The 12,074-nt window shown below is 38.1% G+C and overlaps 3 protein-coding genes across 3 annotated transcripts in view; all 3 read left to right on the forward strand.

Annotated features, from left to right (window-relative positions):
- The window catches only part of xdh (xanthine dehydrogenase), a gene marked incomplete in the record, with an annotated part of 15,997 nt that extends 14,991 nt beyond the window's left edge, over window positions 1-1,006 (forward strand). Inside the window, 4 exon segments of the mRNA XM_024289059.2 lie at window positions 56-121; window positions 193-381; window positions 457-624; window positions 711-1,006. Coding sequence (XP_024144827.1) covers window positions 56-121; window positions 193-381; window positions 457-624; window positions 711-761 — 474 coding nt within the window.
- A 2,347-nt stretch (window positions 1,007-3,353) lies between these two features.
- On the forward strand, window positions 3,354-8,518 carry LOC112156824 (tetraspanin-7). Its single transcript, XM_024289207.2, has 8 exons — window positions 3,354-3,968; window positions 7,115-7,303; window positions 7,383-7,457; window positions 7,533-7,628; window positions 7,754-7,909; window positions 7,985-8,068; window positions 8,138-8,209; window positions 8,289-8,518. The coding sequence occupies exons 1-7, from the start codon at window positions 3,888-3,890 to the stop codon at window positions 8,204-8,206; spliced, it is 750 nt and encodes a 249-aa protein (XP_024144975.1). The 5' UTR covers window positions 3,354-3,887; the 3' UTR covers window positions 8,207-8,209; window positions 8,289-8,518.
- Window positions 8,519-10,078: 1,560 nt separating this feature from the next.
- On the forward strand, window positions 10,079-11,687 carry LOC112156838 (mid1-interacting protein 1-B). Its single transcript, XM_024289229.2, has 2 exons — window positions 10,079-10,365; window positions 10,701-11,687. Exon 2 carries the CDS (start codon window positions 10,859-10,861, stop codon window positions 11,270-11,272), a length of 414 nt encoding a protein of 137 aa, XP_024144997.1. The 5' UTR covers window positions 10,079-10,365; window positions 10,701-10,858; the 3' UTR covers window positions 11,273-11,687.
- Window positions 11,688-12,074: the final 387 nt, after the last annotated feature.

Consider the following 12,074-nt stretch of genomic DNA (forward strand, 5'->3'; position numbering starts at 1 on the left):
CAGGTCGTTCATGAAGCCCAATTGAATCTGGTTATACCTATGTTTTGTATTGCAGAACTTGAGCACCACAATAGTGATGGATGTTGGTAGCAGTCTGAATCCAGCGATTGACATTGGACAGGCGAGTAATATCATCATCTGCAGACAGGGATATTTTTACCACCAGGTTTCTGAACATCCTCGTGTCTATAGGTCGAGGGGGGATTCATTCAGGGGTTGGGTCTCTTCACCCTAGAGGAGCTTCACTACTCACCTGCAGGTGTCCTCCTCACTCGCGGTCCTGGTTCCTACAAGATTCCAGCCTTCGGTGATATTCCTGCGCAGCTGACTGTGTCCCTCCTTCGTGATGCCCCCAATGATAAAGCCATCTTTGCCTCCAAGGTAAAACCTCTCACTCTGTCAATGGTTTGAACACAACTGCAAAAATACATCTATACACCTATGCTCTCCTTTCAGGCTGTGGGTGAGCCTCCGCTCTTCCTGGCCTCATCTGTTTTTTACGCCATCAAAGATGCCATCAGCGCCGCCCGGGCAGAATCAGGCATCAAAGGACCATTCAAGCTGGACAGTCCTGCATCTGCCGAGAGGATCCGCAACGCATGCGTTGACCACTTCACAAAACTGGTAAAACCGCCTCCATGAAAACTAAAAAGAAGTTTATATGTTAATCTAAATTTGGCTTATGTCCTTATGTCTGGCTTTCATTGCAGTGTCCTCCTGCAGAGCCAGGAACCTATAACCCCTGGTCCGTTCAGGTGTAAAAGGAGAATCCAATTATGGACCTGTGAAACGCAACATCTGCCTCACAAGAGTTCAGCTAAAAAAAAACACTTGAAGAACCAGGGTGGTCAAAGGCAACCCAAAGATATCTACATTCATGAACTTTAAAGGGTAACCAAACAGTGAAGTTGGAGGTTGACTCCACCCACAGCCGAAATGTGAGAATCCAGTCATAGGGGTGGGGCTTGGGGGCAGGACTTTTATCAAATCATGATGTCAGACTTCTGAAACGTATATGGTTTGACCATCACAAAATTCAACTGTAGTACCTAAATTTAACCTGAAGGGGGCAGCACACATACGGTTTTTGACTATATTTTCAATAAATAAACATGTTCATTTTTTGGTAATGACCAACAGACAGCACTTTTAAGGCCCCATTTATAGAGGTCAACAGACAAATTAAGTCGATTTAGGGTTTGGTTACCCTTTAAGATGAAATAAATCAAGAAGGGGTCAGTTCGATATATTTTCTGATCTAAACCAAATAATAAAAAACGTTTATAGTTTCTTGGTCTCACCGTTCGGTAATGTCCTTGTGTCCGAGTGTTTTTTTTCCAAATCTTTATCCATAAAATGCTGATCGAATCAAATCTATTCAGATCAAATCAAATTTCATACATAGTAAAAGCATTTTCCAATTTAAAAATCAAAACAATGAATTTTATACCAAAAACTTGAAACATAACCCACAATCCCCCCACCTACCCCACAACATAACAGAGCATCAAACAATTTGTAAATTAGTAGAAATAGAAATCCAGGCTGATACTTAAGAACAAAAACAACATTTTGGGGACCTGTCCTCACTATGCACCTACACAAACACACCCCCACACACACCATATTCATAGAGGGTGATACCACAGGAATCCCCTACCAAAGCAAGAAGCCAGACCTGTGAGATCCCCATGGCAACAACCCTGAGGATATCAGTCACCGATGTGGTGGATCCCTGGTCATGAATCACACCTGCCAGGAGGGGGAGCCCTACTCTTGCTCGAGCATCTTAGCAGTTTTGGCTTCAATTATGACTCCACAGTCAAATGAGTGGATCATGTGACCATCATGTGGGAGGTCCTGCAGGAAGTCGGTCTAGCTGCTTTTTAGAGGCTAAAGTTGGAAACGCTGAGGTGAAAATGAAAATAATGAAAAGTTTTTTGTGTTTGTGTCAGAAAGATTTGATTTGATGTTGATTTGAACCGGAGACCAACACTTCTGTTTTTGTTCTTTAAAACTGACGATCAAATGTACTCTTGTTCTGCATGTGAATGTGAATAAATGAGGAAAAGCAAAGGTCAAGTAAGTCAAACCTCTGTTGTGGTGGAGAATTTTTGACCTTTCATCTTATAGAAGCTTCATAAAACTTATTGTCCCTATTTTCTGAAAAAATAATCCTTACAGTGAAATGTTTCTCTTTCATCTAGATGCTTGGATTCAGCATCGTTATAACAATTTAAAAACAAATTTGTAATTTCTCTGTAAACATGCTTATAATGGTTTCCTCGCTCCTTTCTTGTGGAGAACAACCAGATATAGACTGAAGCTCATTGTTCTTGCCTGAATTATCTTTTAAATAATTGACATTTATTAGGAAAAACAAGTCTTTTGTTTTCAGCTGTTAATATATTAATGTACACCCCTGTTATTCTTTATTTAATGTAGTGATTTACCTACACTGTAAGAAGTGAAACACTGGTATGGGGTCAAATCAGGATCAGCTTAAAGAGAACAAAAAAATGAAAACTTGAGAAAAAGACATTGTAACTGAAAAAAATGTGAACATTTGAATAACAAGACATTGTAAATAAAAAATAACAGAAAAATAAAAAAAAATAAATAATGTTTTGAAAATTTGAAAAAAAACTGAAAATTTGAAAAAATAAAGTTTTTTTTAATTAAAAAACCCTGAAAATAGGAAATAAAAAAAGCTCTAAATGTAAAAATTACTGATTGAAAAAAAAGTATCTATTAGTAACAGCTCCTGTTTTGAATTTTCTTTTTATTTTTCATTCTGAATCATGGGATTCATTTTTGGGGAGCCACTAAGCTCAAAGCATGTAAAATTAGGCTCAGCTCAGCAGTGAAAACCTGAAAATCAGAGCTGAAACTGCAAAACTGAGGACTAAAAGTGAAAATTCAGAAAAAAAAGAAAATTTAAAACAGCAGCTGTTACCAATAGATTTTTTTTCTATCAGTAATTTTTACATTTATAGTTTTTTTTATTTCAGGTTTCTCCTTTTTTCAAAATTTCAAGACTTATTTCAAGTTTTCAGGGTTTTTTTTAAATTTTCGAAAAACGTTTTTCTTTAAATTTTCAATTTTTTTTAATTTTCAAAACATCTTTTTTTTAATTTGACGTTTTTTTTTATTTACGTCTTGTTTTCAAATTTTCAACTTTTTTCAGTTTTGAATTTTCAAAAAAAAATTCAGTTACAATGTCTACTTTTAAAGTTTCAATCAGTTTTTTCCTTCACTTTAAGCTGATCCTGATTTGACCCCATATTATGGATCAATTAACAAAACTTTTATAAATTGTTACATTTTAAATAATAGTTTTTATAAAATTAAAATGTTGAGTTCAACTTAAAATGTAATTTGATAAAAACAAATATTTTCAAATATATACTTAAAAAAACAGAGCTTTTGTTAACTGATCTATGGTTTCACTTTTTACAGTGTATATAAACGGACCAAAACTTCAGAAGTTTCCCCCCAAAGTTTCATCTTCCCTTGTGTTGTGTTCATCCGTGGGTTTTTCTGCAGACGTGCTGCCACAGCCATGTGACTCATACTTCACACTCTGACCACACAGTTAACAAGCAGGCGATGGCTCCGCCCACCGCTCCGGTTCATCACTTTCCGATTATCCTGTGACCTGCTCTCCTTTCATCCGGCAGGACCGAAAATGCTCGGATTTGACACCAAAATGACCCCGACCTCCTCTCCATCAGGATACACATTATAAAGTGCTGATCGGGTTTTTGGCTCCTTGAAAAGACGCAGAAACTTATTCCACCAATAGGGGGCGGCGTTCACTCTAGTCAGGTTGGCTTCTCGGCTTTTAAGGAAAGTTAAAGGAGAGAGTGGAACTCAGTCAGACGAGGATGGCTCCCCGGAGGATGGAAACCAAACCGGCGATCGTGTGCATGAAGACGCTGCTGCTGCTCTACTCCTTCGTCTTCTGGGTGAGAAACTCAACGTGGGTTTGGATTTGTGTGTATGAAAGATGGTCCAGTTCCTTAAACCTGATGTTCCTTAGAGTCCGTTCACTCAGATGAATAAAAATGAATGGATATTTCATAAGATCTGCAGCTGTGAGTCTAAGGAGTGAGCACTAAACGGGTCAGGGGTTCATGACTGGACTCTGAGGAATGAGGATGACACCAGTATGACAATGAAGACGCTCCAGCAGCACCGTGAACAAACCCAAAAACAACACCTCCTTTAGAATAGACCGGATGGGTTCTGATCCACCTGACCTGACCTGATATAAAACAAGAAACTGACAAGAACCAGATAGAATCACAAGACCAGTGAGGAGAGATGTTTTTCTGTTTTTCATCTGGTCATGTGACGCATTCATTTAACAGAACCCATTGATCCACTGTCAACAGAACTAGAACTTTCCATCATTTTTAATTTATTTTTTAGTCTAAATCAAAGTGAAAATAAAAAAGTGTAAGCAAACCTGTGGAAGTAGCAAGTTCACCAAGTTAAAAGTGTAGAAAACTAAGTTTTTTTCTCTTGTTATGAGTTAAAAATCTACAAATGGAACCAGCAGAATTAGTCTTGGTAGGATTTGTTCAAATAAGTTGTGACGCCCCGCCCTTCTAAGACTAAATTAAAGCTTAAAATGACCTATAAGCATTTATATTGAGGTCTATGTCTCTGGTAATTGAAATGAAGTCTCAAAATAAGCATGTAAACATTGTTTAATCTCTTTAAAGTATGTCAATTTATACATTTTTCTCCAAAAATAGTTCCTTTTTTAAGCACTAAAAAGTAAATTTGTTTTAAAAATTATATGTCCAATAACATTTTTTTCTAAATCTAGCAAGTATGTTTCTTGAAAGAAGATCATGACAAAAAAACACTATGTAAAGTTTAAAAAAAAAAAAATTTTTTAGAGATATTGCTTGAAATAGGATGTTTTCAAGCTCAAATGACTCAAGATATTCAAGATGAATTGTCTCAAAACAAGCTGTTCCATTTTACTGGAAAAGTTAGTTTAGTCTTATATCAAGTATAAAAAAAATACTAAAAACATGACAAAAATAATTGGTGAGATTTTGTGTTTTGACAGTACAAATAAAACTTCTTAGTAGAGTAACAATAATCATAACATTCTGTCTTGTAATTCCACCTCCGACCACCAGAGGGAGCTCTCTCCGGAGTGTTAACCTCCTCTTCTATGTCCTCTTCCATCAACATTCTCTCTTCACATCATCACCAGCTCTTTCCATCATCAGCCCTGTTTGGGGTTTGCTCCTTGAGAAGTATTGCCTAGAAATCCTGAGCGTTCCTTTTGTGTCTTTAGCTTTTCTTTAAAATAAGCAGAAAAATCTCCCAAGAATTTTTATTTTAAAAATTCTAGGCTATAAAAAAATATTTCTTATGTTTTTTTTAATTCAACAGATTTTCTGTTAAATTCAATTGAATTCTATTCTGCTCGAGTCTTTTCTTGATTTTGTTGATGTGGATATGCGCCGTGGTCATCGTGAAAGGCGAAGTTCCTCTTTATCTATAGATTTCTAGTAGAACCCTGAAGGGTCAACACTGACTGGTGTTTGGAACCCTTCAAACTAAAAAAATAAAAACCAAACCAAACCATGATGGTGCCACCACCATGCTTTATTATGAGCATCTTGTTCTTTCTGTGTTAAAATAGTTCTTGGACTTTCAGCCAAAATGCTAATTCTAGGTTTCTATTGAACCACATTTTTTTCAGATGCTCTTTGGGAAACATTAAGTGTATGTGTAAAAAAAATATAGTTGTTCTTGCAACATTTTGTTTCTATTGTTTGTTTCTTCAGGACATTACTGCTTGTATTTTTGCTATTCATAAACTTTATAGTTTTTGAAATATTGAGCTAAATATGCACCGTAGGAAATGAATGAAAAAGTCTTAAAATTTCAAAATTTTAAGTAGATTAGCAAAAAGCCTTTAAATATATATATTTATATATATATATATATATGGGCTATGATTTCATCTTTTACAGTCATTTTCAAAAAAACTGAAAAAATTACCCAATATTTTCTTTATAATTAGCTTTTTTGGCTAATTTGACACTTACTAAGGGGTTTTTATGCTAATTTCGAGTTTAGCTAATATTTTAGCAACATGCTAGCATTTTGGGCTAATTTGTTATCTACCGAGATATTTGTGGGCTAATTTAGAGTTTAGCTTCTATTTTAGCAACATACTAATGTTTTTGACTAATATAGTTTACCAAGGTATCTTAGGCTATTCTGGAGTTTAGCTAGTATTTAAGCATTAAGCTAGCTTTTTTGGCTTATTTGGCATCTACTGAGGTTTTTATGCTAATTTGGAGTTTAGCTAATATTTCAGCAACATGCTAACATTTTTGATTAATTTGTTATCTACTGAGATATTTATAGGATAATTTAGAATTTGGCTTCTATTTTAGCAACAGGCTAACAATTTTGACTAATTTAGTTTTCTGATGTATTTCAGGCTATTTTGAATTTAGCTAATATTTGATCAATAAGCTAGCTTTTTTGGCTAATTTGGCTTCTACTAAAGTTTTTATGGGGGGTAATTTGGAGTTTTACTTGTATTTAAGCAACACACTACATGTTTTTGCAAAATAGGCATGTATTAAGGATTTCTAATCAATTTTACAGAAATTTAGGTCAACTTCAGCGCTCTTTCTTAGTTCTTTAACACAATTTCCTGTCTTTTAGCAAATTTTAGCACATTTTGGAAATAGCCATGCATTTTTAGCAAATCCCATCAGCATCTTCTGTGACTACTGTGAGTAAAAAAGCATTTACACAAGCATTATTGCAGGTAATGCTTTTCAATTTTCATTTGGTGCAACTGTTGTATTGCCTGCTTGCACATGAGTAATGAATATCTAAGTCAATGTTCATTACAAAAGTGTGTTTCATGTTTTTGTTTTTCCAAATATAAAAATAATAGTACATTTTCAACCATTCTGCAAATAGTATAATCTTAATCACTTTGAAAGACTATCACTTACTAACAATTTTCAGCCTTTTTTTTTTTTCATGACCATCGTTTTTTCAATTTTTCTTTTTCTATTTTCATTGACCGACTTCCTTTTCTGCGGCTCCGCCCCCTCAGGTGACAGGCATGGTCTTGCTGTCGGTGGGTCTGTGGTGGAAGTTCATGTTGGGTCCCTACACCCTGCTGATCTCCAATGGCCCGTCCAACGCTCCCTACATGCTCACGGGCGCCGGCGCCGCCATCGTGCTGTTCGGACTGTTTGGCTGCTTTGCCACCTGCAGGGGGCGCCCCTGGATGCTGAAATTGGTGAGTTCTCTGATGATCTCAATGACTTTCTCTTTATATTATGTGTTGTGGACGCTTCTGACCCGTCCTTTCTCTTCAGTACGCCGCTCTTTTGTCTCTCGTGTTCATAATCGAGCTCACCGCGGGAATCTCCGGATTTGTATTTCGTCATGAGGTGAAAACACTAATATATATGTCCATCTTTGACCCCCTAAGGTACAAATGTATCTGAATGTCCGCCTGCTTTCAGGTTAAAGAGACCTTCTTCATCACATTCAGAGAGGCGGTGATCAGATACGATGGTCGTGACGACAAGAGCGTCGCTGTGGATGATGTTCAGCGCAAAGTGAGTCAACATTTGAGCCAACAATTCTACCAATTTGATGTGTATGGTGTTCCTCTTGGTTCAATACTGGGACCCTCCACATTCTGATATGTTCTTAAGGTCTGATTGTGTCTGTATGTCTGCAGCTGCACTGTTGTGGAGTGTCTAACTACACCAGCTGGTTCAGCACTCTGTATTTTTCTGTCAGCGGCATTCCAACCAGCTGCTGCATTAGCTTCTCCAACTGCAACAAGGAGGACTTGAAGAACGCGACGCTGGCTGCAGGAAAAGTCCACAAGCAGGTCAGGAGGAACACACACTTACTACAGCGGTAAAGGTGAAGTTTAGTAGATATAGCGGCTGTTCTGTTTCTTCAGGGTTGTTTCGAGCTGGTGGTCTCCTTCCTTGAGAACAACGTTGGAATCATCGCTGGAGTCACTTTCGGCATCGCCTTCTCTCAGGTATAGACGCTGCTGGACAGAATTCCTCTGTGAATACTTCTGGGAGAAAACGTGTTTTGTGTGATTCAGGTGGTGGGGATGTGTCTGGCCTGCTGCCTCTCCCACTTCATCAGCTCGTACCAGTATGAGATGGTGTGACGGGTATGCTAGAGTTATTGTTCTGAGTTTTCATCCGTTTGCATCACCGTCTGACCTCTTTTGGTTTGTTTTTGTCTTGCAGAAAACATCCTGATTTGGGTCACTTGAACCCACATGCTGGTGTCATCATTTCCTGTTTCTTTTAAGAGTTTGTTTCTTCTTTCTTTTGGTAATAATTCTCCTCTGACCAGAACGCCTACTGGATGGTACATAACAGACCAGCAGAGGACGTCCTCACTTCCTGGACTTGAGCAGATCCAAACTGAAACAATCTGTTTATGTTGGATAATAAACGTGTTTTCGAGTGGTGGATTTCTGTTCCGGATTGGTTCACTTTTCTCCCACTAGGAGGTGAGAGATTAAAAGTCTGACTAAGACTAGTTTTGAAGAGTCCAGAGACCGTTTAAAGTCCAGACATTCACTCAAGTGGGCTCACATCTCCAACTTTATCGCTGTGCTATCACCATGGCAACCAGAGGAATATTTGATAAAAGGGGACGAACGTTTGCCCAAATTTTAGACATGGTGATGCAGTAATTCAAAGAAAAATGAGCCGCTTAGGCCTTTTAGACGATTCAGAGCAGATCCTCATGTTTTATTTTTGTGAATTTCTTCTTCAAGAAAATCCATAACAAAAAGGAGTAATGTTTACTTAACATCAACTTACAGCCTCTACTCAGATGATCTATTGATCATTATAAAAGTGTCCTCAGTGGTTTTTTAATTATGATTATGCTGTTTTTAGCCACAATCAAAAAACTTTTTAGACATAGTTTCTGCAGAGAGGCAGGAGTGCATTAGAAATGTGTCATTTTTTCGCTGCATTGTTTAACATTTGCGCTGATATGCAGCATTTTCTGTCAGAAAGCGTGTTATTTAGATGACATCTCCAGTGTTAAAGGGTTAATTCGGAGCGTGGAGGTCGTGACTCGCCTGCAACCCTTTTTTAATTAACATTTTTTTCATTTGCTCGCAATTCACAACAATTTGAATAAAGAATAACTAAAAAAATGCTGTTTTGAGCCTAATTTTCTTAATAAATGTCCACAATCATGATAAAAATGCCACAAGAACACGACTTTAATCGGAGAGAGTATTTAAAGTCTAAATTAAATGTTATTCTGAAATCTAGCCAAATAAAGAACTAAGCTTATAAAGAATAGTTGTAATAAAATTGTTCAGCGTTCTGTCATTGAGCGTGTAGAGAAGAGCAAAGAGCTTATTTTGTTGGGATTTTATTGGAAGTTGGATGAGTTAAAAACGGCAAATTGACCTCAGGTGAACCTTCTGTCACAAATATCTGCATATACATATATATATATATATATATATATATATATATATATATATATATATATATATATATATATATATATTTTCATTGCTTAAAATTAATCAAGGGATCTGCAACTTTTGATGGAAAAATAAACTGTTTTGTGGCCATTCAGCCTTTCATTCATAAAAAAATTATATTTTTCCATGTACAATAATTATTCTTTTTTTTGTTTGTTTTGAAAGCAGCACTTATAAATTCCTTTCAAAATAAAATACACCCTGTCTCTAATAAAATCTTCCTGCAGCAGAATTAGGCAAACAAGAAAGCAAAACACAAGATTTTTCTATAAACTTGTCATTGCTGCACATTCAAAAAAAATTTTCCTTTTAACTATGCTTTATAATCATGTTGATGTAGAATTCAGTTAAATAAATAAATACATTTAATTCTAAAATTGAATAAATAAAACAATAATAAGCCACTGAAAGAAATTAAACTTTTTTAAAAAAAATCTTATTTTGCTTAGCTTTTTGGCACAACAAAAAGAGAAAGCATAAATTAAATATTAAAAAACTACAAGTCTTTCAAAAAATATTATTTTAATTTATTATTAATGTTATTTTTTGTCATAAAGAGCCCCAGATTTCAGTCTTCTGCGATAATTAAACCAAACGATAAATTTGCGAGGCTAAAAACCCGGAAGAGGTGCGTGCGGCGCTGCGCTCTGATTGGCTGTTGGCTGTCACGTGCTCCTGCAGACCCGCCTTCCTCTCCTCCCGGCTTTACTGCCGCCTCGCCGGAGACCCGCTGCAGCTCGCCGGCCTTGATGATCGATCGAGCGGCCGCGTGGCGTCCAGGTGTTCGTCCCGGGACCGGAGCTCAGGTACACGTCCGCGCTTCTCGTTTGGGGGGTTTTGGAGGCAGCTGAGCCCGACGGCCAGACCCGGAAGTGGGGCTACTGAATGTGGCGTTATGTTTAGGGGGCCGCCTGCTTCCTGTTTGGGTGTCGTGAATTTTCCGATTCCATAAAAAAAAAAAAAAAAAAAAAAGCAAACCGTCGTTTTAGTAGTTTGTATTAAATAGTTTTAAAAAATAAAATACTAATAAATGTATTAAAGGAAATGAAAGCACTGTCCGATAATGGGCGCAGGGTGGGACCTCTCTGACCTGTAGGATCAGAACCCTACTGAGGATGTTGACCTTGTGCTTGTTTTCCAGGCACTCCTGCTGGATGTGTTGAATTTCTTTTGGGACGGTGGTTCTGGACTCCTGTAAGGGTTGTTGAGTTCCTCTCAGACCACGGCTGAATTAGAAGCGAGCCAGAACCGGAGTTCTAATCCTCTTAGGAGTCCGAATCGGGCGCTCTCTGACGCACCATGCAGGTGAGCGAATCCTACCAGCAGAAGAACTCGCTCTTCAGCGCCATGAGCCGCTTCATCGGCGCCGTCAACAACATGGACCAGACCGTCATGCTGCCCAGCTTGCTGCGGGACTTCCCGCAGGAGGGCGGCGGCGACCTGAGGGCGACCGCCACAGGTGACGGCGGCGGCTACCTCCAGCCGGATATGTACGGCTCCTACGTCCTCCTCAAGTCCATCCGCCATGACATTGAGTGGGGGGGGGTGCGGGGTGGGATGGAGGACGCCCGCGCGGTGGAGGGGGAGGAGGACGACCTGCAGAAGGCGCTCCACTTCCATCTGGACGGACTGCACGCCGTTCTGTCCAAGCTCACGCACAAAGCCAACACGCTCACGAGCCGCTACAAGGAAGAGATCGGATGCGGCAACTAAGAGTTCCCATGGCCACAAACGCATCACGCCATGACGTATGCTGAGTCTGAATTCCCTCACTACTCCCAAACATCTAAATGACGACGTAGCGCTGTCAGTACCCCAGATTTTAGCGTAATTCGTCTCTACTTTTTAAAACGTTTACTTTTAACAGCAAATATGACATCATCCGTTTGCCTAAACCTCATTTAGATAAAGACTATATTTATGAACCCTATATGTTCTGATGATTAAAACTTGGTTGATATATTAGAAATTTTAAATACAATTCTTCAAATAGCAAATCATTCCAGCGCAATGCATTGTGGTCTATATTCTAGTGAACATTAGGTTGTGTCCGAATCCCCTCCCTTAATCCCTAACTACTAAAAAACTATATAGTGCCCTGGATTTTAAAGGTAATTCAGACACGATGCTTACTACTTTTCTTTCATTTCTCTAAACACCAGATATGACGTCACAGATTTCAGGAAGTAAAAACCGAATAAATACGAACATTTCACGACATTTATTTATGACTCCACTGTGTTCTGATGGTGAAAATATGGATGGTTTATTCAAATATTACATTTAAACACTTTTTTTTTTGTTCGAAATTTTTCAACCGCAATGCATTGTGGTCTATATTAGCTAATCTAGTGAACATCGATGTACGCTAGTTTTTTTGCAATGACTTGTGGGAAATTTCAAGTACCCTCGGTTTTGGAATTATTACATTCGGACAGCACTGAAAATGGCGAACACACTATATAGTGATTGGGGGGGATTCGGACACAATCTTAGTTTAGTTTATCGCTGAGAC

The sequence above is a fragment of the Oryzias melastigma genome, linkage group LG2, assembly GCF_002922805.2.
Source record: "Oryzias melastigma strain HK-1 linkage group LG2, ASM292280v2, whole genome shotgun sequence".
In the NCBI taxonomy this organism is placed as follows: Eukaryota; Metazoa; Chordata; class Actinopteri; order Beloniformes; family Adrianichthyidae; genus Oryzias; species Oryzias melastigma.